This window comes from Melozone crissalis, unplaced genomic scaffold, assembly GCF_028551555.1.
Source record: "Melozone crissalis strain CALT ecotype California unplaced genomic scaffold, PUWL_Pcris_2 ptg000019l_1, whole genome shotgun sequence".
In the NCBI taxonomy this organism is placed as follows: domain Eukaryota; kingdom Metazoa; phylum Chordata; class Aves; order Passeriformes; family Passerellidae; genus Melozone; species Melozone crissalis.
In genome coordinates this window covers 14,797,939-14,824,209 of record NW_026535797.1, presented here as the reverse complement: position 1 = coordinate 14,824,209, position 26,271 = coordinate 14,797,939, and the positions used below count along the sequence as shown (strand labels likewise).

General features: G+C 38.4%; 1 protein-coding gene across 1 annotated transcript in view; it reads right to left on the bottom strand.

Annotated features, from left to right (window-relative positions):
* Positions 1 to 1,761: 1,761 nt before the first annotated feature.
* The window catches only part of LOC128937334 (gamma-aminobutyric acid receptor subunit pi-like), a 37,208-nt gene continuing 12,698 nt past the window's right edge, over positions 1,762 to 26,271 (bottom strand). Inside the window, exons 3-9 of the mRNA XM_054276965.1 lie at positions 25,145 to 25,212; positions 23,699 to 23,916; positions 23,003 to 23,085; positions 18,487 to 18,624; positions 8,885 to 9,037; positions 7,827 to 8,020; positions 1,762 to 2,332 (exon numbers count right to left, since the gene is read on the bottom strand). Coding sequence (XP_054132940.1) covers positions 2,018 to 2,332; positions 7,827 to 8,020; positions 8,885 to 9,037; positions 18,487 to 18,624; positions 23,003 to 23,085; positions 23,699 to 23,916; positions 25,145 to 25,212 — 1,169 coding nt within the window. The 3' untranslated portion in view covers positions 1,762 to 2,017. The remainder of the gene's footprint in view (positions 2,333 to 7,826; positions 8,021 to 8,884; positions 9,038 to 18,486; positions 18,625 to 23,002; positions 23,086 to 23,698; positions 23,917 to 25,144; positions 25,213 to 26,271) is intronic.

The window sequence follows — 26,271 nt, the reverse complement described above, 5'->3', positions numbered from 1 at the left end:
CATGGGGAACTTCATTGTATAACACTACTTAGAATTAGCACATCAGTGGGAAAACAGACCCTATTTTCAGCTAGTGCATTGTCAATAAAAATTCTCAGACTTTCAACAGCTTTTAAAAATAATATTTAAGGTGAATTGTCTCCAAATTAATTGGAAGCTACAAAACTGTAAATGCTTACTTCATGCTTGCAGTTAATCCCAAATTTCATGTTACATGACAGGTAACTGTTTGAAAAGATTCAGGAACAATGTAAACTTCAAATTCAAGAAAAGTACAAAGATTTAATATTTGTCTTCTGTGAATTTTATGGGAGTAAGAATTGGAAAGAGTCCAGTTTTGGAACTGGAAATTAGAGTCCAGTTTTACACCTCCAAGAAAAAATGTCAAGCAGCTTGTTCCTGAATAAAGGGTTTCAAGTTAAATATTCAGTAGCAGAATGTTAAATGAAAGAATAGTTTGGGGGGTTTTTTTTTGGTTGCTCATTAACACAAGCAGCCCTAATTTAATTTCTTGAATGTATTTGCTTTCATATGAAAGCCAGAATAGCCACAAGGTACCAAGAGCCACTAGACTGTTCTTTAAGCTGCATTGCCCCAATAAGCTTTGCAAAAGGCATTACCAATAACAGCAGAGAAACAAATTTTCAGTAGTCAACCCTTAGAAAATAAAAATACTGAGGGGATTCTAGTGACCTAAAAATTGTCTACCAATGTGCAATGATTTTTATGGATTTAGATGGGAGCAAGGGCAAATCTGTCTCACACTGGTATTTTGCACTTCCTTCCTTCATGTAATGATGTTCTTCACCTGGTAATCAGGTGTGTCCAAGTCTGCCCACGTTAGGGGAGCTTTTCAATGCACTTGCATGCGTGCAGTATGATCAGCAGAAATACACAGTGCATAAAAGCACATGCACACATTTACACCTATATATACAACAGGTACATACATTATGGTCAGGAAAAAGGTAAAATAATAGGCACCTTTCAACTTCCCTGCTTGCAATGTAACAGACAGGCTTGTAGTATCTGTCAGTGAAGTAACCACTTGGAAAGACTGTTATGGTTTTTCATCACCTGTAACCATTTTCTCATGTGGGTCATCATTTTATCTGTGTAAAACTTCTCCTATCTTATCAGGAGCTATCACACATAGAGGGTTTTCTTTTCTATTCAAGAAGTTTTCCACCTTTATGTGAAATTTTTTTAACTGCATGTAGTTCAAGAGGATTTACTAAGCTGAAAATTAAGCATATCAACTTTTTCCTCCACATAGTAGCTACCCAGGCAGTTGTGACTGAGCAGAGTACAGAGTATAAATGTCAGGATAAATTACCATTTTCCATTAAGGATTGGTGAACATCTAAATCCTCACTCAGAGAAATACATCTCTCTGGATTTAAACCTTTTGGCTCCAGTCCATTTCTGTAGTCTGCCCTGCACTTACTGAGAAAAGCCATTGATGACTATGGAAGTGGTGTCTAAACATGGAGAGGGATCTTAATACATATTTGTGACCTTACAAAGATGAACAGATTATTTGTTTGGTAGGTCATGTCTTCAGAACTGTTTCTTGCTACATAGCAAAACCACTTTGATCTGCAATTAAATATTTTCTTATATAATCTGGAAAATGTATGCATAATTGACAAAACTAGCAGGAACTACGTACAGAAAGCAGAAAACAACATTTCATCCCATTTTTACATTTATTCAATGGAGTTCAGAAACAAGTATAGTGTAACTCTTATTTTACAAAGTTGAGCATTAAATGTTTAAAAAGAGGACTTCTTGGCCTTTGATAAGTAGTTTGGGACATGCATGCTAATACAAAGCCAATTTTGGAAGACAGACATTTAAATGCAGAAAAGTGAGTTAACAAAATTTTCAGACACACTTGAAAAGGTGGCGTGTCCTTTTATATCCCTTTATCCAAATGTAATTTCTCCATTTTTCCGCAACTTCCCCTCCCATGTCCACTTTCTAAACTTTAAACTAATATTAAAAAATAAAATATTTAGAAATACAAATAATACACCCAATAAAGTACATTAATTATGATGAATGATAACGGGAAAGAGAATCTGGCGTAGTTGTCTATGTGGTAAGGGTTTTTAACATGGAAGCAGTCAAAGATACAGAAAAGTCTTTTCATTACCGACATTGCTGAACTACACACTCTGTGTTGATTCCTCTCCCTTTTTCTGTCACTGCTGCTTTGTTTGCTTTCCTTTGAATCAGTCTTGTTTGTATTGTCAGGGGCACTGCAACTGTTTGCCACTGCTGCCAGGACTGCATTCTTCTCTTCTTCATCATCATCATCATCAATAATCTGATGGGGAACACAACAGCAGGTACTTAAGTGCATGTTTCATCACCTGTTTATTTAGAGCTGCAGCAAATGGGATTTTTCTTCTGACTCCTCTTATGTTTCACTCCTCAGCTTCAAGGACAAGCACTTGCATGCACCAGGCAGCTCCTTCCAGCTCTCAAAGCCTCCATTTATGGGGAAAACATTGACTTAAGCAACGCTATACAGCAAAAACTTTTGAAGCACTGTCAAGAAAATCTGGATTTGTTCAAATATGAACAAGGAACTTTACTTAAGATAGGAGCAAATCCCTGAAAGGCACAACAGTAAACTGTCTCTGGCTCAGGGCAAATACTGGCAAAGGTTATTGCCCAGAAAGTGTGAAGGCAAAGCCCCAGCCTGGAGATGGAGAGGGTGGGGGAGCTGCCAGACCGGCCAGATGAGGATTGCACCCCAAATCAAGCACCCCAGGATGAAAGGTGCTCTCCTTGTGTGCAGCTGGCTACCTCTTTCTGGTGCTTTGTGATAAAAATCAAGTGACTTTAAAAATAAAGAGGGACAAGCCCCACCCACAGCTGGCAATACTAACTGGCTTGTGATACTTTCTGTCAAGTCCTGAAACCCGTGCTTTAAGTTGTAAATGATGCTAGGGTTAAGAATATTTTTATGTGCTTCACTGCATCAAGACAGGTCTTTGGAGAATGCTGTATAAGCCTTCTGGTGGGTTTTGTTTCTCTGACTAGAAATGGCTCAGAGCCATAAAGTTCATGTATGAAATCTTCACCCTTTGAAGTCAGTGTGTTTTCTGTTACTGACTCAGAGGACACAGGATTAGACATCAGCTGCAGCTTCAGCTCTAAAACTTCCTTGGAATTTCTGGTGTATTCAGTCTGGCTTGGGATATTGTAGAGACACCAGCAGAAACAAGATACAAAGACTGGCTCCAATTTTGTATCTCAACTAAACCTTATTATGTATACTTTCAGGTAGGCACATACATAATTTTTATTTTCTTCTGATAGTTTTATTACCCCCCAAATCAGTAGGTGGCATAAATGTAAGACAAGTCTAAAAAAACTATTTGTGAAGTGTAGAATGCAGAATCTCTTTCTTCTGACCAACTTGCTTTTTTCCATTTGCATCATGAGAAGAAACAGTTTACACAAGGACAAACTTTTGAAAGGTTAAGATGTACATCCCCATGTGCAGCCAGACAAAAAGCTCATTTAGGTACATCCCAGCTATTAAAGTCAAAGAAAGCCAATTAAGCCACCTAAGTGGTCTCCATGCTGGTACAGAATTGCTCTTCTGCCCAGGGTGCATGTGTAAAGCACGAGCCCTGTCTTCTTCATCTAAAATTACTGACACCCTTGAAAATTAAAGCGGAGTCTGGACAATGTCCTCAAACTGCTGTGAATCAGTGAAGCAGAGCAAATGGCAGTAGAAAAGGGATTAATGCAGCTTTCCACTATCAATTAAAAAAAAAAAGGGATATTTTATTTGAGAGATAAACGTAGCTCAACACACATATCATCCTAAAAATACAATGACCAAAAAAACCTTGGTCATCTTCCACGTGGCCTCCCACACCTCAGTGAAATACTGGGACAAAAATCTGCCTATAAAGCATCAAGAGGATCAATCCATAAAACTCCAGTCTGAACCTTACATAATCCCCAGGGTAGTACTAAAATTCAAACCTCAAGTTTTCACTTGAGGCCTGACTCTGTTATAAATATCTCTCTCTTCTGCTTCAAAAAGTCCAGGCAGCAGAGGGGAGTGCTGGGGATGGCAGAGGAGCCTTTGTCAGCAGTGCCGGGCACTTGAAATGGCACCAGAGCAACAGCCTAATGAATGCACTCAGCACTTCAAAGGTTAATGAAAAAATAAAGGAACCTGACAGAAGAGTCCTGACTTTTTCCCCCTGCTTTCATTTTTCATTATGACATCTGTACTTCAAAACCATCAGGATTTGGGGCATTGCTCAATTTAAGAGTCTATTTTTCTCTCAGGTAGGATGGCTATAGGTTGTTCAGAATTAGTTTTATTTCAGAGCATGAAAGGACATTGTGTACGTGCCACTTCTCCTTCCTCACAACGCATGTGAGCGATTCCCAGGAGGCTGATGTGTTATGAGGCTGCTCCTGACTCCTTTCAGCTCCCCAAGGGGCAGTTCTCACTTAAGCAGAAAATACTGTAAGCAGTGCATATGTACAGGATTCTATCTGCAGTGCAACGAGGCAGGGCTCTTGCAAACAGAGGGGAGGTTACAGCAAAAGTGCTGGATCACATAGCTTGGAAAGGACAGAGCTAGTCTAGAGAACCATAGCTGCTAATTTGTAAAATACTGCAGTCTTACAGAGAAGGTTTATCAAGGGACTTTTATAGACTGCTATGAAGAACTGAGCATGATGAAAGACTGAGCCGGTTTACACTGTATCAAAAAAAAGAAATTGCGCTGTGAGTGTTCAGCTGTGGCTCCAGTTTTAAATGTCACACTAGGTTTTTTTCTGGATGCCAGCTGTCAATGAGGAAATGGCAGCTGGCACTAAGGAGGGCTCTATTTAGACACCAAATTGGTACCATTCAGGAAAGATGCTGTACATCACCCAGAAAGCACTGCCTATGACACCTGATACTGGGGCGGCTGTTCACACTAAGTGAAGTGTTTGCTGACATCCAAGAGCCAACAGAATTGGAGAAAATTTGTCACTTTCACTAGATAATAAAGCTGCTCAAGGTTAAAAATATTTCAACCCAGAATGTTGCACACCTGGAGCTTATGTGGTGTTCATAAAGGCTGCGTGAGGCTTGCACAGAAATACCACAGAGGCTGAATATCACACTTATAAAATTATTTGCAGTTTTCAAACTGTTCTCCCTTCTGCCTTAACAGTGGAGGTTTAGGTAAAAGACAGAGGAAATCCAAGGAACATTTCTGTGCTTTGTAAGAGGACACAATTAATGCCTTTATACAAAAGAGAAGAAACTGAGGAGAGGCAACCTCTCCTCTGAAGCAGCCTGCTGCTCTGGAGCTGATGTGAATGGCACATTCTGCCTGACCTCCCTTGCAGCACGTGGTTCCTCTGCTTTTGCCATTAGCTTTGAAGGTGTCTCGGTGGGTCCTGGTTCACATGGTGTGAAACATTGCTAGAGCATGGATATGATGAACTCTTTCACCAGTTTATGTTCTAAACTGGAGATCTCAGGGGCTTCAGAGGGGTTTGATATGCCTGTGCCCAACTTCTTCAAAGAGCAAAGCGGGAAGCAAGTGAGTACAGCTAATTTTTATACAAGAGAGAGGGTGACATTTCCATTTCACCTCCTACATTTATTTACATAATTCTGAGTGCAAATTTTCTATCAGCTCACATATGGGAATAACAAACTGGGACGTGAGATTTCCAATTAACCTGTGTCCACAAGAGAATACGATAATGAGGACAACACATTCACAGTGACGATACTCACACATAAATTGCTAAGTACCTGCTAGACAGTGACATGAGATTTTAGCTCGCATTTTTGCCCTTGTGATGTTTTTGTTTTTATAACAAGAAATGAGAAATACAAGTCAGGTGGGCTCTCCATGACACCTAGATCAGTAAGCAGTGCTTGCCCTTGGCTACAGTAGGAAAAGGACATGACAAGCATTTTCCTTACTCTAGAGAGTCACAAGCTGATCTAGGACCAAAAAACTGTTCCTTCTCTTATACCCCTATGTTTGTGTGGGCAAGAAGTGCATTTGGCTTGTTTGCTCACTCCTGATGCCCAGCAGAAGGCAGGAAACAAGCCTGACATGAAAGACAATTTCTTTTGGTCATTAGGTTCATCGCAAAACTTTCCTTTCTCATTTTACAGCTGTACCTCCACGTACTTCCTGCACATTTTTGAAGTCTACAAGTTCCCACGTCCACCCCATCTGCAAGCATGAGTACCTGCTCCAGATGAAAGGGAATCTGACAGAGGCAGGTGAAGGCAAGGACAGCATAAGTGCCCTTCACAGATCCAAAGATGCTTAATCACCCAAGCACTGAAACACTTTACTTTCACATCCAAACCTCCAAGCAGCTTTTTTTTCTGTACACTATGAGCAAAATGACAACCACTTACTTCACAAGATGGATATGCTCACAGGGAATTGTCACTGATGTTACCTTGCCAATAAAAATTACTTATAGGCTTTCCACCCAAATCCTCACTTGAAAGTAGTGTTTGCCCATTTGCAGACAATCCCCGATAGACATTATCTCATAAAACCCACTGGGGTGGCTCAGCTTTGTGTCCATTTTGCCGTCTTTCTCCACACACCTGGACAGCTTTTAACATATTCTTGTGCATTTGCAGGACCCTATCTTTCATCCAAACAGCCAAAATCTCATTAATTGATTAACTATCTAGACATAACCCCCCCAACCACATATTGCCCAATCTTCAAAAGGTTTTGAAGCTCCTCCACTTGAGCTCAATATCCTCTTTCTTAAGTATATTGAGGAGCTTTGCTTAGGCATTTGTGATGCTCTGTTCTAATTTGGCTTAAACAGTTAACAATATTTCTGCTTCTGGACATTTATCCCTACAGCACTCAACCAAACTTCTTTCTGCCTTTTTTTTTTTCCTTCCTGTTTTCTCGTTTTCCATGTTTTACTTTTTTCTATTAATCCAGAAATTTCATAAGCTGCTTAAATTTTTCTTTATCATGCATATTAGGTTCAGTTCCATAATTAAAAGCTGCAAGACAATCATCTTTCAGCTTCCTTGTGATTTATTTTTCCTTGCTTATGAAAGCACTGCTATACACTGGAGATGGAAGATGTGACAAAACCTCTTCATGAACCTGTCCTCATTATTTCAGCAACCATCAGACTCAAAAAATACCTATGTTGATTTCATCCATTTTCATTTTAAGTATATTTCACAGCATTTCAGAGTTGTGAGAAGCTCTTTAGAGCCACAAAAGCACTGTTATAATAATGATGACAAAGGGAAAATGGATCCCAGTCTGACTTCAGGTGCAGCTGTTGAAAGAGAAGCTGAGAGCAGAAAGCTACAGGGACCTGATGCACCCAGCACATGAAAACATCTGCCAGGAGACTGACTATGTTCCATGCATGTGCAGGTTTCATAAATGGAATGCTATAAATTCTTTTTTTTTTTCCATATTGCAGTAGGATCAAGGCACCAAGCTCAGCCCAGTTTTTGAACTGAGTTAATGCTATTGCCTGGGAGACAAGTGCCTGTGATTTTGGTGAGACATCCAGAACATTTTATAAGGGCCATAAAGTCCATACCAAAAGAGAGAAAGAAGAGTGCTTCAGTGTGTTTGGTCTGTTCCAGAAAAGTTCCAGGTATACAAATATTTTTTCTTTTTCTCAAGATTATTATGTTTCCCTGCCCTAATTCTAAAAAAGAAACTACCTTAAATACATTTACCATTAGTGTTAAGATAATTCATTCTTTTTAGCAAATGTAATTTAAATCCAGTTTGTAGGACAACACCAAATAATTAATTTACCTTTGGAAGCTCCTTTGAGCTGAGTTGGTGCAGAGTGCAGAAATGAGTCACAGCATACTCTAACAATGCTCCAAAGATGAAGCTGAAGCAGATACCCAGGTACACATCAATTGCCTTAATAAAGCAATTAGCATTTGGGAGTGAAGTCCTGGCTCCCATCATCAGTGTTGTCATTGTAAGGACTGTGGTTACACCTGTGGAATGGAAAAATACATGTTCTGGTATAACAGAGATGGCACTGAGGGCCTCTGCTGCAAGACCCCCACACTAGGAGAGGTTTCCCTGGACCTGAAACTCCTAGGATGCCACAGCATTTAATGGATCATGTTTTAGGAAGAAGACTTTAAAATTAACTTGTGACTCTTAAGTAAAATGCTTTAAAAGAGTAACAGAAAATGTTAGCAAAGCTGAGAACACCAGAAAATAAAATGAGAGAGATTTTGGTGTCATGGAATGTATAATTATGATTAACACTTTATTATTGCAAATCTATGCAAAAGGTCCCTTTAAAATATTCAGGTATCATTTTTCTCAGTGTAGTTGCCCACTGGCCTCATTCAATGTGAAGTCCTTCTTTATTCCCTGTTCTGTAGGAGTATTTTTTCCATCCCACCTGCAGCTTGATCAAACCTGATTTGCATTCTCTCCCTTTCAGAATATCCTTTATTTGAAATTAATTATATTTAATCTCTTATAATTCTCTTGTTATTCATGTGTTAATTAGTATGTATGGTGAGACCTCACAAAAGCCTCACAATTGTCTGTGCAGGCCATGTATTTGAATATGTTTAAATTATTTCCAAAATGACAGTTTTTTGCTTTGCTTTCAGTGGCCTCCTCTGCCTATAAGTCTCCTTCCTGTAGCTGCCAAAGGCACTTTTCGTAATTAAAGAACAGCAGGGCTTTAAGGGGAATCCACATGATGCACTGAGTATGGCCAAGGCAAAGAGTAATTCCATGAAACTCAGAAGTGTTTGCAACTTCAGGACACGGATGCCAATAGAGGAGGAGTCTCAGTGACCCAGCCCCTGGTTTGGGTTGGTTTATCAGCTTCTCACCTATGCAGATTCTGGCTGGAACCGATGACTGGCTTATCCAAAATGACACCCAGGAGAGCACGACCAGAAGGATTGATGGCACATATGTCTCTAATATGAAATACAAGATGTTTCTCTTGAGTTCAAAGTGAAACACAAGTTTGGGGTAACGTCCTGTGGAAGGAGCAGGGAAAAAACTTTGTGAAGGTGCAATTATTGAAAAGATCCTTGAAATAACAACCTGTATTACTTTGGTGTGCTACAATGTGGAAAAAGCTTAACAAACAAGCTTGTAAAAATTAAACACAGCACTGAAAAATTCAGATTGAAGACTCTGAACTGAAGGAAACAATCAAATATGCAACATCCAGCCACCATATCCACTAAAGACACCTTGAATTGGAAATTAAATGAGGATTAGTGAAGGAAAAAATAATCCATCAATGCATGAAGATGATGTTTCATCATGTAACACAAGGCAAGGAAATTTGAAATCACGTATGGATTTAGCTGCTGCTATTCATAACACCAAGTGAGCTACTGTACAAACTAGAGCAGCAAGGATTGTCATTTCATGGGTTCTTACTGTTAACTATCTCACATATCCAGTTTGTTTTGCTTTTCATTTACTATTGCTCAAGATGTGGATTGAGGATACCTGCTCTGACATTGCTGACCTACCTCACATTCCACTTAGACCCAAGCAGTATCTTTGCATCCTCATTATCTAGTTTTCCTTTGTATTAGTGCATTAGAGTGTTTGTGCTGCTCTGAGCAGTGTCACTGTTGTGGCTCAAATTATTTCCTTCTAAGTCAGTGATTTCCAGAAGATGAACTTTTGATCATGGAGTCAAATACAGAACTGTGTTTCATGCAGGGACAGCACACTCATAAGCAAAGCCTGAATTTCTCATCCAGCTCCCTAAGTGAGCAAAAATTGGCTGTGTTGAAGCACACAACCTGAAATTGTTACCAGTTCAATGCATTACAGGAAAACAAAATCTTGCTTTATAACCGGGCAGAAAAGACTTCTTGTTCTGAAGTTCCAGGTTACAAATTAACTGTTATTAAGCTTTTACAAAATCATTTTAACATTTGCATGCCAGTGAGGTATCAGTGAGAGACTAATGCTCTGTAGTCCAACAGCTTTGGCTTCTGCTATTTAATACAAAATCTATTTTCTGGCACCAATATCTGCTTCCAGTGCTGCCTGCTGTGAGTCAGGCCAGAACTACAAAACAGTGAATTCACTTCAGCAACAGCAATACAGGCACAGACAGGCTATTTGTGCATCCCTCAGGTGTGCTGTGAGACACAAAGAAGAGCACTTTTAAAAGCCTGAAATGCAAGCAGTGGATGCCAAGAAATGTCTTATTGCTCTCAGATGAGAAAATGGATGGCTAAATTTCAATTTTTAAAAGCATTGTATATCTTGCATCAAGAGAACAATAACAGGATTTTTAAAATAGAAAGAATTGCATTATGTAGTCTGGCCCTAATCACAAGCCACTAAATTTCCTTAATCATCCCTTGCTTTGAACTAAATAATTTTGGTTGGAATAGAGCCCACTTTTCACACAGACATGAAGACTTAGTCTGAGGATACCTAGACACACACCATTTCTTTTGGTAAATAATTCTGTTTGCTAAGAATCAATGCCTAATTTCTAATATTAACTCATTTTCAGTTTTCTGCCACATTGAGCATCTCCTCCCTACTAAATAGGGAAGAGATTACTAAATAAACTAAATAGTCCTCTGGTAGTGAGTTCTTTCTCCTTCCAAAGAAAAAAAACACACTGTATTTAGGGTTTTTCTTTGTAGATTCAGTATATTGAAATCCTCAAGTGTCCAACTGAAAGAAAGGGTACAAACATTACAGTTCAATTATCTCCATGAGGCAAGAGGTACAAACATGTTTTACACCATTATCACATTTTACGTGAAAAGAGGGACATTCCACCAGTGTACCTCTACCAAGGCTGTGACTTTTACCAATAGAGTTGTTTCAATAAATGTCATTTTGCTCACCAAAACTGGTTTTGAGTGCATGGAGACCAAAGTAAAGAACTCAGAAGTCAGGGAGTGAAAAACTTACAATGACTGTGCGACCTTACTGTCTCTGTCTGCACCCTCCGTGCTCTGAAATGAGCACGGGGCAAAAGGAAAGCTCTGGGTCAGCACAACAAAAGGCTGCAGCACAAAGCACCTGTAGGGAAAGGGAACCAGGTACTCCACAAAAGCTGCTTGTGCTGTGCTTCTGAGCTGACCACAGGGAAGGATGTGCCCAGCAAAGGGGAGTGAAGAGACCAGACCATCCTTCCTGCAGCACCTGGGGATTTCCTGTGGCTCAGCCTCAGAAGAACTCGTTGTTAAAAAGGAAAACTCTGAAACAGCCAATACAGCCATACAATCACAGCCTCTCCTTGTTGCTGCCCTACAACTGTATCTCCATTTACCTCAGTATAAAAGTTAAGTGCATACATGTGAAGTTACTTCAAAATATCAGATTTAAAAGCCACAGTTCACAATTTCCAAGTTTAGACAAGTCCTTTGAATATTCTGGTGTTATTACTTTTTCTGATGCCAGAATTTCTGAAGTAATGTGAAAAAAGAGAAATAAAGATTTAACAGCTTATAGCTGAGTGGCTTTTTGGGGAACAAAAAAGAGACATTTCTCTAACCTTAAGGCTTTCTTCTTGCCAGAATCCAAAGACATATCATGGACATGATAATAATAGTGTCAGCATTTCTCTTAGGAGTTCAGAAGAGCTTTTATAATGGAAATTTTGAAGCAACCTATATATAGAAATTATCAGAGCTCCTCCTGTAATAAACTGAAGGAATCAGTAGTCAAGAAAAAGTATTCAGTGCACACTTATCATGCTAAAGAAATGAGCAATGGGATAAAATTAAGATAGGGAAATATTGCAGTCCCTTTTCCACCTACACCACACATGTACCAAAAGTTATCATCTTTAAAAAGAACAGATTTGCTGCTCCTGTTGCGTGAGCTGCATATGGGAGAGTAATGCTGTTTCTCATTGCCTTTGACTGGCACATCTGAGACCATGGTGCCATCAGCCAGAACAAAATTGAAACGGGTTCATGAAATCCTAGTCCTGACTTTATTAGTGTTAACTCAAGCACAGCTCAAATTAACTCCACAAAACTGTCAAGTTTGCCACTTGCTTGACAACAAAATACTTGCATTAAAATGAAAATATGTTTTTTCTTTCAAGTTTCCAGCCTATGATGAATGTCACCTCAGTGTGAGACTGCTTTGATTTGAATTTGTTAACATGATAGAAATAACTTCTGTTCAGATATCTAACTGCAGCAAAGGCACAGCATTAGCACTTATCAAAGTATTGAATTGCTCTGTGTAACAGTTTCTCAGATGAACCTGAACTTAAATGACTGTCAATATTTACATTCTAAACACACCTCAAGGTAAGGTATTCTACTTAGGTGACCCCATAGCAAAAGAAAATTCAGCTGAGTAATGCAGGCTTTATAGAATTTATGAGAGAGCAGAAGTACAGAAGTAGACAGTAGCTCTAACTTGTAGATGAAGAACAAATCCAAAGAGCAGATGACAATCTCCATACCTACTCTAACCTCCTCTACTGCTAAGTACCCTAAAAAGGAGAAGTTACAGCTGACCACTGTTGTTAATCACCATAAGATTATATCTGTACATATATACAGATTTAGTCAGTAGCTGAGCAGGCCTGGCCTAGGTCAGATCTTTCTGAAGGCAATAAAAACTGGTTCATGTCATTTTATAACTTGGCATTGAAGTTCGGCTTTTGGCTTTTAAAATTATATTCTAATTTACAGTTCTGATTATCAGACACTTTGCACAGACTTGCCACTGATGATTCTATCAACAATGACTATTGCTGCACTGCTTGAGAAATACATAAACCTGAACAAGCTTCCTATTCACCCTAGGTCATTCATTTTCTGATTTTCCCATTTTTCTGTGGCATCTGTTCCCAGCTGATGGCAGAATGCTACACCTTTGATCTTTTCTGCAGCATTTCTGACCAGTAAATGGTCCCAGCAGAGGTAACTAAGGAAGGACTGATTCTCTATAAATGCTGGCAGCAGCTCCTAATTTCCACTCTAAGTGCTATGGGATGGGACCATCTTCCCCACAACCACTTCCTGAGGACTTTCTGCTGAACTCTCCTCCAGTAAAAGACTGCTCCACATCACTCTTTATGCAAGAAGCACTTTGGTGCCCTGCACAGAGGTGTGCAGCCAGGCACAAAGAGCATCCTTTTCTCTCTCATGAATTATTTATGCTAACCCCTTGGGTGTCTGCTGAAATGTGTGATGTACAACTCACACAAGCACGTCAGTGTAGTTCTACCAAAGCATCATCTCCTTCTCATCTTGCCTCTTCTAAGGGCAGAGGACAGGAGAGCTTAAAATAGATTTTACTGGTTGAACTATACACTGAAAATGTAGTTTTCAGTATGCAATTTTGGTATTGCTTGCTTACAATGAACATGGGCAGTGAATAATCAGAATGTCCCCACTTTTACACGATAAATAAGTTGTGCAACTGAAATGCAATTCTCTGACTGCTGCAGGATGCTAAGAGGATGCCAATATAAATTGCTAATATGTTATTACAGCTTCTTTGCCCCTCCCTCAGAGAAAAAACAATCTTCTGTCCTTCACAGTCTAGATCTTACAAACTGCCCCTTTTCTTACTTGATTTTCAGAGGTGAACTAAAGGAAATGAAATTTCAGGCTGGGCTTCTCAACAAGCGCTTCATCTTCATGAAAATTCTTTACAAAAAATAAGTTTGAAATTTAGATTTCCTAAGAATGAAACAAACCCTTTCATGTAGTGTATATGTGTATATATATTTATCCACTTAGCTTACCTAACAAATCAAAACAAACAAATAAAAAAAACACCAAAAAAAAACCAAAAAAAATCAACAGAAAAAAAAATTATGCCACCGAAAGTTTTCCAAGTATTGAGGTTTATTTATGTCTATGCTATAAAGAACTTCAGGGGAGTTAATAACAGAATGCTTCCTAATATCTTTGCTATTCTTTCCATTCATCGCATTTCCATATGAGTTTATGTTACCGTAACTTTTTCAAAATTTCCAAAACTGTTTTCTTTCTAAACTGTTCTACATTGCAGAGGCATTTCAGAAACAACTCATGATGGAAAACATCAGCTCAAGTGGAAAAGCTTGTTTACAAAGAGGGATGCTATGACCTCAGAGAAGTAAATTAAACATGACATGATAATAGATAGACATGCATAGGTAATTGTTTGAATCTTAGGTGAGACTGATGGAAGACTCACCAAGTAAGATTATTACTGAAAACCTCTGGGATTCTTTGTGAGCCCCTTATGGCAGAGAATATGTTCTCAGAAGTAACAACTGGAGAGCAATTAGAGACAATAGAAGAACAGATAAAGGAAATGAGGGAAGTTATTCAGCACACCATACCTCAAAAGGAAAAGTACTGAAAAACCTAGAAAAACTTGATTATTGACTAAATAATCTCCTGAACCTTGGGAAATTGCAGATGAGCTTGCAGGAGATAGCAAGCAGTGCTTCTGTTTAGAAAGAGACCATGACTGATGAACATACACTCTTATACAAACTTCATATAATCCATATGTATTTTGTATATAACTATAAATGAGAGCAACTCCTCATTGGCTTAGCTGTGACATCCCCCTGAGAAGCTGATAGCAGGCAGTGGCCTGGGGACCACAGAGCTTCAGCCCTGCACAGCCACACAAGGGCTGAGGGCCTCCGGCCCAAGGAGGCTGGAGCAGGATTTGAGGCAGACATCAAACCCCTGGCAGCGACTGCAGACAAGAACAGCAGCCAGCTCCTTCTGCAGCCTTTTCAACAGAGCAAATATCTTGTCTTTGTGCATCAAGGAGCAGAGATTGAATTTATGCTTCTGTCTCTTCTTTCCTTCGGTTCTGCCAAAATAATGCCATTTGAATATGGCAGTTTGTTGACTTGACATTTTCCGAGCGGGGACGTGCACCGAGAGCCCTGCCTGCCTGCCATGCCTCTCCTGCCTTCTGAGATGAAAACTCAGCATTAGAATGGACCTGAGCAAGCTGAGCCTCCTCATTCCTGCTGCTGCCAAGGACTTGACAGGACAGCAGTGGGTGCAAGACTTAAGGAAAGATGCTGGGAAAAAAAGCCATCAACAGCCAATTAGCATGAAGTTTTAAATTATGTTTTTGCTTCTTTCTCTGACTAAAAATGGAAATTGAGATTAATTAGCTATTGCTTGCTGTGAAAATAGAACTATTTATGAAGTGGCAACACATAGGGTCTGTCCTGTGCCCAAAACTGCTCCCTAACATGATGACATTGCATGAGTATGTTGGAGTGGAGTTATCACGTTGGAGAACAGGACTGGAGTTCAAAAATATCTCACCAACTATTATAACACAAGTAAAGCAAGGGAATTCAACAAGTATGAAGTCCTGCACTCAGATGGGAATCACCAGCTCCCAAAGCTCAGGGAACATGTGGATACAGGGCAAAAAGGAGTCAGAGAATTTGGAGGAACCACCAGCTGAACAAGGTCAAAAATGCATGACAATTTTCTGCAAGAAAGGCAAATATCAGCCTAGAATGCATAAAGAGGAAGAGATTTCATGGAACACATTAAGTAAACCCTTCCATCCTCAGAGGATATCTAATGGGAACCCATTTTTGGGTGCTGCATACTAGCAAAGAGATGAAAATTCAATGGGTGAACAATAGCAAAGACAGTATATCTAGAAAATTGTTTGTATGAATTAAAAAAGAGGAAAATTGTTGGTCTGAGAAAAGATATATCAGTCTTGGTGCAGTGAAAAGGCTGTTGAAAAAAAAGCAGGACATTTGTCTTCAAAATCCACATAATGGGTTTGAAATGCAGCAAGGGAGATCAAGATTAGACATGAGGAAAATATGCGTGTAATAAACACCAGGAAAAAATCATCTAGGGAGGCTGTGAAGCAGACACTTTGGAGGTTTGTCTGACTTACTCCTAGAAACATCTGTCAGGAAGTAGCTGCAGATATAGATGACCTTGCCTTGTGACACAAGAATAGATTAAATGAATTTTTTAAATGTATTTCAGCCTTATTTCTATGGTTATTTATACAAAAAGCTACACTGTAACAGTTCTTCGTTGCTTTTATGTTTTTCCAGTAAGAAAAGCAAGCTTTTTATATTGGTATTTATTACTCTGAGAATGCAGCTGGTGTTGGCTGGACAGCTAAAATGCAGATAATATGGTTTGGGAGTCCAAGAGTTTATCAGTGTACAAAGGATGAGGACTATAATTAAAGACATGTAGGAAATGGTTCTAACAATTAAATTACTCATGTCCAAAATGAAATTGTTCCGTACCAAAACAAAATCAACACCAAACCCAAGCCAGAAATCTAGCTAACATTATTCAAAGTGACTTACTATTATGTGATTACAGTATTGTGATTACTATTATGTGATACATGCTGTTCTACAAACAAGATTAATCCTCAGTGTCCTTTTCTTAAATTTACTGAAGTTACTTATGCAGGAATTTTGCTGACTGCGTTTTAAATTTGGCTCTCTCAGTGGTTGTACGTGAACTTGGGTTTTGCACTGCTGTACAATATTTCACTTGCACAGCAGCTGTACTGCCTGGTCATGTTCACAGAGTATCAAACCCTGATTGCTTTTTTTGCTGTGCTAGGAAATACTGCACACAGCTCTTCTCTCATAACTTTAGCTTTAGCCCCTTGAATTGTAGTGGTAATAAACAGCTGTTATTTATAATGCTATTGTTATTTATAAGGTACTCTCATATCTATTAATGGTAATGAGGAAATGCAAAACATCATTTTTCATTTCAAAATTGATTACACAGCTCCATAATCTGGTTGCTTTTTTCTTTTAATATGGCCTACAGTAGGCACTGCTTTCCAAAAAACTGTAGAAAATAGCACGAGGTTCAGAATGACTTGGTAGAAAATTAAGAGGACTCGGAGATTAAATTTTAAAAGCACTGCACAGCACTTGATAACATGGCTGTCTTGAATAGGATAACTGGAACAAGTAGGTGTGAGAAATTTTAATTGAATTAATTTGTGTGTCTTAAAACATATAATTAAAACAAAAAGTGGCTTTTGACTTCATACATATGATTCCTGCCAAGACAAAGAGAGGAAAACAGCATGATTTACTGGAAGAAGAGCACAGTTCATCTGATCATACCTCTTCAACTCTAAGTGGAAATAGGTTTTAGTCAATTTAGTTAAACAACAAACAAAACCAAAAACCAACCAACCAAAACAAACAAACAAAACAACCAAATTTTTTTGTCTTTAAACTCCTGATTCTGTGATAGAATGTGATAGGAATTAAGCAGGTTTCCTCTTCTCCTTTCCTGTATGGTGAACACGTCCTAATACCCTTCTGGGCAGAGCAGCAGTAAAAGATTATTCTTTCATTGAACCTGATGCTGCTTACTCAGAAGCTGTAAAGAGGAAGGCAAGCAGATGCCACTTACATAAGTAGCAAGAAATTCTGTGATCCTCGAGCCTGCTGGTATTTAATTTATACTTTTACATCCATTTAGAGAACTTCAATTTTTTACCCTGAATTAATACCTGAAATTAGATCACAAGTCTCTCTGTGTTGTGTTATTAAAGCAGAAATACCCAATAATGGAATAGAGAAAGTATATCTCTGTGATTCAGAATTAGAAACATGTCCTCTGGTGAAACTGCAGTTTTGAAGGGTGTGTGTGTGTCTTGGTTTAAAGATCACACCCCTGTGTGGGTGTGCTGACTTGAGCAGAAGAGAAACTGGGTACACAGTGAAGAGCAGCAATGAAGGACCTGAGAGTAACTCAAAGAACAAAAAGGTTTGGCAGGTCTTGAACTCCCTGAAATCCCTTTCAAAATCTCTGGAAAATAATCGAGAGCACACTGCTCCCTGAGGTTAGGCCCTGCAGTTAGAGGAAACTTTCTACAGCAGATTCCTAAGCTCGGCAGAGGAGCAGGTCTGGGAAAGGCTCCTGACCCTTCCCTGGGCACAGGAACCTCAGGTCAGGCCATCTCCTTCCTGCTGCCCACCAGGCCGGGCAGAGGCTGCCACACAAACACAGAAATTCCTGCAAGCAGTAGCCATGAAACTCAAATTCCTGCAGCTGTGAAAGCACACAGCATATTCTTGGAATTTCCACAGAGGAATAGAGGCTTTTGACTGGCCTTGTGAAGCCAGAATGGCTGATCTGAGCTGGGAACCCCAAGGTCCCTGGTCTGTCTCCAATTTAAATGCCCAATTGCATGCTCCTCTTTCTCCACAAGAGCTCTTCCTGATATATGCAAGGAGCAGTAGGTTCTTGTTTATAATTCTTTAGATAATGTGTGGCCTCCAAGAAAATGCTCAGTCTTTATATTAGCTTGGTCTCTGCTTGTAACTTGGAAAGTATTTACAGCTTCAAGAATGTAATTATTAGAAAAGGAAAACTGTCATCCTAACAGAAAGCAGCATGCTCAGGTCCTGAAGCTGCTCTGTTTCCAAAGCGATAGTTCAAACTGCACCCAAAAATTGGTTTAGGGCTGTTTTTACCTGTCTCATACACAGCTTCAGATACAGAAGTAAAGTGGTCTTCTACTGTGTACTGTGCCAGCTGGAGCGTGTCCAAACCTCGAACTGAATCATTTCCTCTGGTCCAGTAAAACATGACATCATTGATGTTATAACCCCCTGTAGTGAGACACAAGCCAACAATTGTGTTTATTTTGCACAATAATTAATTTGTGTTGAGCACACTTATGGTTCAGCTGTTTCTTATTTCTGGAAGTGCAATTAGACATAAACAATGATGGGTTTTGGCAGATTGTAATGCCTGTTCATGACGAAATTTGCAACACCATGCAAAGTCTTGTAAGTTAAAAGCTGATGTTTTTGGAGGTGGTCCTTTTGTATCTTGTATTTCAGTATAAATGGCAAAGTAATAAAATAGATTAGTACCACCTGGTATTCTAAAGGCAAAAGCTATTAGGCTCTAAGAAAATAGAGCTTTTATGAATTATTGCACTTGCCAGCACTTTGACTGGACATGAAACGTGCTGTGTGTTGCATCCCAAATGCTGTTTCTCGGTGCAGTGCATTGGTCCTCATTCCCATAGAGATGAAGGGATGGGGAGAGCAGCACAGCTGCTGCTCGCTGGTGCTGTGCTCCAACCTGAGCTTGAGTCACCACTTGGGATGAGGTTTTGGCTGAGGAGCTCGGATGCTTGCCAAGACACCGGCTTAGAGCTGATGCTTCTGCAGGCTCAACAGCATGGCACGCTTCAGGGGCCCCAGGAGGTTCCCTCTCAACCTTCAGGCAGTAATTAGGAGCTGGATGAATCATTTATCAGAAGGCAACCGTGTTTTGCACACACTTGTCAATGTGCAGCACAATCATAGCCAAAATACCTCTGTAGCTTTTCCCCCTTATATAAAAGGCAGCCACTTTACAGACTAGTGTATTTGATTAATTCAAGATTATGTTAATGTAATTTACATGTTAACAGGGAGCATTTGACCATCTTTTTTCTTTAGCTTACTTAGATCAATCATTCTTGTATTTGACAGATTTATATTGTGCAAGTTAATAGCTCAGCTCAGGGAACAGAAACATGAGCTGATGATTATTTTTAGACTTTAGTCAACTGTAAGTAAATTACAGTGAGACAATAATGCAATACATTGCACGAGGATATATGCTGCAAAAAGAACAAAGCTCTAGAATCACAGAAAAAAGAGATGTATTAAAGCAAAAACAAAAGTGCCTTTTAATATTTTTAAGTTATTGGGGTTTTTTCTTGCAATGACAAAACAGAACTGATTTATCCAGCCATCTCATGCAGGAAAAAAAAGGAGTTCATAAATTTTTTGTAAGGAAACACTGGGCTGGTTATCTATTAAATGACAATTTCACCTGAAAATTTTTTCTCTGCTCATTCTTTAAATGTACATTTTGTTTTCACTATCACTGGCAGTTATATGAAAAGGTATCATGGCAAGAAATCTCTGCTCACATTTATAACTATTAAAGCCAAAACAATTTTGTGTCAAAAGGCTAACCCACAAAAGCATGTGCATCCAAGCTAAGTTTTCAATTCCCTAAAACCACATACTGGGAAATTTCCCAGATTTGTGAGATGCAAAATAGAAGTAACATTTTCTATACACAAATGATTGCATTGTCCTTATTCAAAACAAGGACGCTCATATAACCAGGTTTTATGCATGATTCCGGCCATGGATTCATTTTACTTCCTTTCAGTATAAATGAACTACAGACATTTAAATAAAGTCCAAAGAACTAGAGAAATTAAATTCCTTTTTGTTTCCATAAGATATTCAGCCTTCCAAGTTGTGTGAGACAGGAGAAGTTCTTGGTGCCCACATGAATGATAACGAGCATATTTTGAAACAGAGGTTATTTTGCTTTTGTTCCAAAATATTCTCATTAGTGGAACAATTAGTAGGTTTGGGTGATCCTTACTATGAAAATTCTTTGATTATAATAATTCCAAAACTCTTAAGACGAATTTTTACTGAGAGAGCCTTCTCAATAGTCAGTAAAGTTAAATATTACAGTGCTCCCTCTGTGCAAAGTTGTTCTTTATTCAAGGGATTAATATTTTAGTAATTATAAAACATTTCAAAAGTTTATAGAGACAAAATCCTTAAGCCCATGTTATTTGGCTTTTACAAGTAATCTCTATTCTCTTTATGTGACCCTGAGTTTTTATCCTAGCTAATTCCTCAAGCCCAGAATGTCTCACTCCTGTACATTGTTGATAGAGTATGAGCTGCTAATGTCAATAGGGTTAACTACAGGAATAGTAAATTTGGGATTAAACATTCATAATGCCTAATACAAATTAGTTTCTTTACCTTTCTGTTGCTAATTTTAATTTTCACTGATTGTCAAGCACAAGTTAAGTGCCTTCACATGGCTCTTCACTGAATGAATGGTAAAGGACAAGTTCAAAAATAAATAAAATTTCAGAGATGGGCCCAAGACTTGAATACGCATTTGGACCGGGGGTGTGTGTGAGGGAAATGTGAGGACAAACCCTCCAGCCCAGCCAGGATGAATGGTGGTGTTCCCTGCCACAGGGCAGAGAGCAGGAACCCCGCTGGCAGCACCGACCAAGGCAGGATCCCTCCCCTCTCCAAATGTCTCAGCACTCATATCAAGAGACTCAGAGTGCCAAGTTTCCTAACAAATGCCAGCATTACCTTCCAAAGTGTTGCAATAAGAGGGGGGGAAATGCAATAACATGTTGGCCAAAATGTGTTTTGCTTTGTAGAAAGTAAAAATCAATCAAAGTTACTAACAAGCAGTAGCAGAAAAGAAGCTTGGAAAGGTCTCTGGGGATGCTTTATGGTGTAAAGCCATTACTCCATAATATCATGACATATTTGTCCTTATATTAATAATCACTTAATAAAAGCCTTACTCTTTGTCTCAGTTCAAATATTTGCTGTAGATTTTACATTTTATTTACAAGCATCAATGTTTGTGCAGATGTGTGTGCATGTCTGCATTCACAATTCTTAAACCCAGGCAATGGTCTTGGCAAGCAGTATGCCAGGAGGATGATCACATTATTCATCTATAAATTAACATAGCTTATCACATGGGGAAGCAAACCCCATTTCCAGCCTACCCAAAAGAAAGGACTGCAGTGCACTGATGAGAAAAGCCCAAGGCACACTCTTTCCTTTTTGTATTTGTTGCTTCTATCTGTTTTCCTCAAACTAAACACCAACATAATGGGAGCATTTGTTGTGGCACTGGGTTTTCCCCTTGGACAGGAGACACTTGTGTGCTGGTCAAAAAGCAGATGGAATCAATCTGAAAAAAGCTTGGTTTTAATTATATGGGGAATTCTCCTTTTTATTTTTTTAATCCTGTCAAACAAATTGTAAATTCCTGTGGGACATGTATTTCATTCTGGAGCTAGAGAAAATACTAAATGGCTCGTTAGGCAGTGCTGTTGATTTAAATCTATATGCATTGATTTACCAATATGCTCTTCCAAAGGAAAATAAAGACAAATCCCAATTACAATTCAAACCACTGTTTGTTAAACAGATCTCATAAAGCTGCTTGTTCTAGAGGGGTTTGGGTTCATTTCCTTTTTGTCTCTGTCTAAAATGAAACTTTGTGGCAATCTGATTGGTCATTAACAATAAGAGATGAACAACACACACTTCTGAAAAGAAACAGAATAAAACTTGACAAGTACTGGAAAGCCTTCCAAAAGATTTTGAGCATGTATTGAGACATATTTTAAATATATATTTTCATCTTACAGAGCTGGTTATTCTTCTATGTTATCCCCTGCAAAAATTATTTTCTAGAGTCTTATCATATGAATAACAGCAAACATTTAACTAAAAAAGTACATGTTTATGTGTTTGCAAAGTAACCATGCCTACAAAGTATTAGAGAACCTATTTCAAGGAAAGTAGGAGGATATTGATTGATTGATTGATTGATAAAATGAAAATATATATTTACTCTTATTCATCAATTGATCACATTTTTTACCAGGGCACTAACATAAGAGACAATGAAATAAGTCAGAGCAAGATCTGAAAATGGCAAATTATTAAATATGAACTACATGCCTTACAAAGAAGCCTTATTCTGATTGCTTTCTTTCCTAAAGGAATTTTATCTCAGCGAGAAAAAATTACATACTCTCTGAAAGGGAAAAAAACCAAAACCATCTCATCCGTGCTAGAAAATGCCTGCTCACAGAACTCCCTCTGAAGACCAAGACAGTAACTGCAGGATGCACTGCAACACCAAGCCTGTGAGAATCCCCCAGGATTTTGCTCACTCATTGATTAGCACTGCAGCAGTTCAGCACTGCCACGCTATTTTCAGTGATGTCGTGTGCACATATGTGCACACACCTTTGCACACAGACACCACTGAAATTCAGCAGGGACTGGCCACATAATGTCCCTTGCCTTTTAGGAAAATTCCAGCCACTCCGGTAATATCTAGCAGAAATAGATCACAGGTATTTTTCTAATTGTATAAAACAATAAGGATGAAGTGACTTACAGCTCTCCAGTTGCAAAGTACATGTCTGCTTATCCATTGGATATTTAGTCAGATCCATGCTGCATGAAACAGTTGTGGTGATCCTTGGGGGAAAAAAAAAGTTTTGTAAGTATTAATAGGAAAAAAATGTTCATCAGTAAAAATAAAAAATGCCATGTATGGTTCTTGAAATAATATTTTCAGCCTAATATCTATTGTGAGAAAAAAAAAAATCTATTATTTACTGGTATCTAATGTAACAAGAGTAATACAATCCCAAACAGAAACCACAGCAGAACAGCTGAGTTCAGAGGCAGCCTAAAAAGGCCACCCTTTGCTCCCTTCTTGCTTAGAGTGCACATTTTCCTTTGTTATTTGCAATATATTTTAAGATTGTGTTCTATTTATCAAAACCTTTTACAAAGGGTAATTCACAATAAATCATGCAGGTCCATCATCACAGCTTGTTATCTCCTGTGATGGCTTCACTGCAAACTGGAATGGCAACATGCAATTCCTGTGCTCAGCCTGTATGAAAGCAAAAGAGTCTATTTAGGGAAGATAAATTTAAGAATTTATTCATATTGATCAAGAATATTACGTATTCTTAAAACTACAAGACACTACTTTTACAGACAGACCCATTTTCTCGAGCAGAACCTGAGAAGTTTAAAACATAAGTAGACACAATCATAAAGGCTGATGGTATTTACATACCTTATGGCATACAAGACTGTTCCATTAGGGTATATCCTTATAAGACGATTCTCAACAGTGACATCATGAAGAAAAGACTTTTTTGAATCAACTATAAAGGTATCTGGTACCCAAAGCATTTCCACAAGTCGACCATCTAAGCTCAAGCTCTTATTGCCATCGAAACAAAGCCTCTCATCAGTCCATCTCTGCCTGAGGAATATGGTGGCTGTGTAGTCCTGAAAGAGAAAATCAAAATTGTCATAGAAAGGGAGCCTGTGTTGTATTCCCTTTTACAGAGGTATATGGAAGCAGCTGCTGGGCACAAACAGTGATTCTCCATGTCCCTGGCACTCCAAGAGCAGCTGCACTGAATTCTGCCAAATTTTCCATGTGAGGTTGGTAGGTTTTGTTCTAATGGTCATTTACAGTAAGAGCTGCTGGCCTTGGTCAGGGCTATGAATCAGCTGAAGTCATCAGAGCTTTGTAAGCAGATAATCTGGCTCTGTAAACCTCCAAGTTTTAGAATGATTTATGTAAGTGGTTCCAAATCTCATTTTGTTCACATAAGCTAATAAATAAAGAATTTTTTAGGAGCACATGGCAAAAAGTTGAATAAATTCATACAGACAAAAAAAGTTAGTGAAACAGGAAAGGAATCTTTTAACACAATTTGTCTTTTTAGCATCACAAAGGAAACAGTGGTACCAAATTTATCAAGACCTTGAACACAGCATTCAGTCCAATTCCCCTTCAATTTAGTTATGTCTTGCAGTCCTACATTAAGATCACATTATTTCTTAACACTTTTAAAACAACTTTTGATTTTATGGTATGTTTTTATCAATATTATAAATTCATCTGAAGCTCTCACCTTATTTCCCCTTCCTAAATAGTAACTAATAATTACTAATTACTAATGCACTCATATTTAATATCTGATTAATTATTTTTTCTTTTTATTTCTGTGTACCAATGGACAATCTTGAAGTAGAAGAGTACATTCCATTTCATAGTTTGTTCAAGAACAAATGATACAAATAAATGAAACACAGCTGGAATAACTTAATGTGTGACAGCAACAATAGAAGAGAAAAACAGCCTGAGTTCAGCTGTATCTAATCATAGGGAGAGTGGCTTCAAAGGCACATAAATACATCTTCATTTTTATGAAATGCATAACGATTTAGACATTTCAGCTGGAAAATAAGAACTGATCCACATGCTTCTCATTAAGATTAATACTCAGTAGCAGCTTTCTGTTTGTATCTGTGAGAGGTGGGATTCACAGCTGCATTTCTATGCTTATTATAGTGTTATAAACACTATGTGTCATGAAAAAGAGAATTCCACCTCCTAACCCACACTGTCTTCACAAGGAGACAAACCCAAAGTTGTATTGCCAGCAGCTGTAAGCACATCAGCTTATCAACAAGCAAAAAAAAAAGACTGCAAAAACTACTTTACCATATTTATTTCTGATATTGTATCAATGCTTGCAATATCCATACTCATTCCCACTGACACAGGACCATCTGCAAAAAAAAAGAGGAAGTCAGAATGTAGCTCATAATTCTTTAATATTCAGAGTTCATGAGAACTGCCTGCAACATCTTTCCAATTTTTTTTCCTAAAATCTTAGAAGCTGTCTTAAATATTCCTCAAACACAGATTATGCAAGAATTTTCACATTCTTAACCAAAATGTCATACTTCTCAGCTAAAACTATTTTAGTTTTCAGAAATAGGCTTTATTTCTTAAACACTTCCTGGTTTATATGATTTTTTTCCCCTAGAAAAAAAGTGCTGGAAAAATGTTACTCAATAAGGTGTGGAAGGCACAATCCCCATGGTACCTCACACTCTTTGAGGTGCAGAGCAGAAGAAAGAATTCTTCCAGTGCAAGAATTCTTCTTGCAACATCTGTTCCATCAGATGTGGGTGAAGTAAGAAGTTTCACCTGGCAATGTCACGTGGTTAATATCCAGATGGCACAGCTGAGTAACTTCCATTTAAGAATTTATGGTATATACTGTATCATTGCAATTTCATATTTTGCCTTTGACCACTAGCAGGAAACTTGTGATTTAAACATTACATTTATAAAGGAAAACTTTTCATAAGCTGAAATCCCATTCAGTGTAGTTAAACACCTTAGCTAAGTAGTTGTTATTGTAATGTCAGTATGCTCTGATTCCCATTTCGTCCTGAATGTGCATTTCACACTGTTGGAGGGAAGATCACCAACTGTGCATTTTAAAATAATGCAGAATTTTTGCAGAGCTTTGATCAAAACACAACATTATTCCTGGTGGAATATGTGCAGAATAATTAACAGAGTGCTTGTACAAATAAATTAATATTAAATCAGTGAATCTTTCCAAGCAATTGAGAAGAAAAGAACACAGCACCGAGAAATGCAGAAATACTTTAGGTAAGATCTCTGCAGCTGCTAGAGCCCTTATCTCACAGGCAAAACACTGAAAGCCCTCCCTGGCTCCTTGCAATACATTTTGTAGAAATTTCCCAAATTGCATCCAGAGGAACATGGAGTCCAACTCCACCCTCCTGAACAACACTAAAGAAAAAAATTTG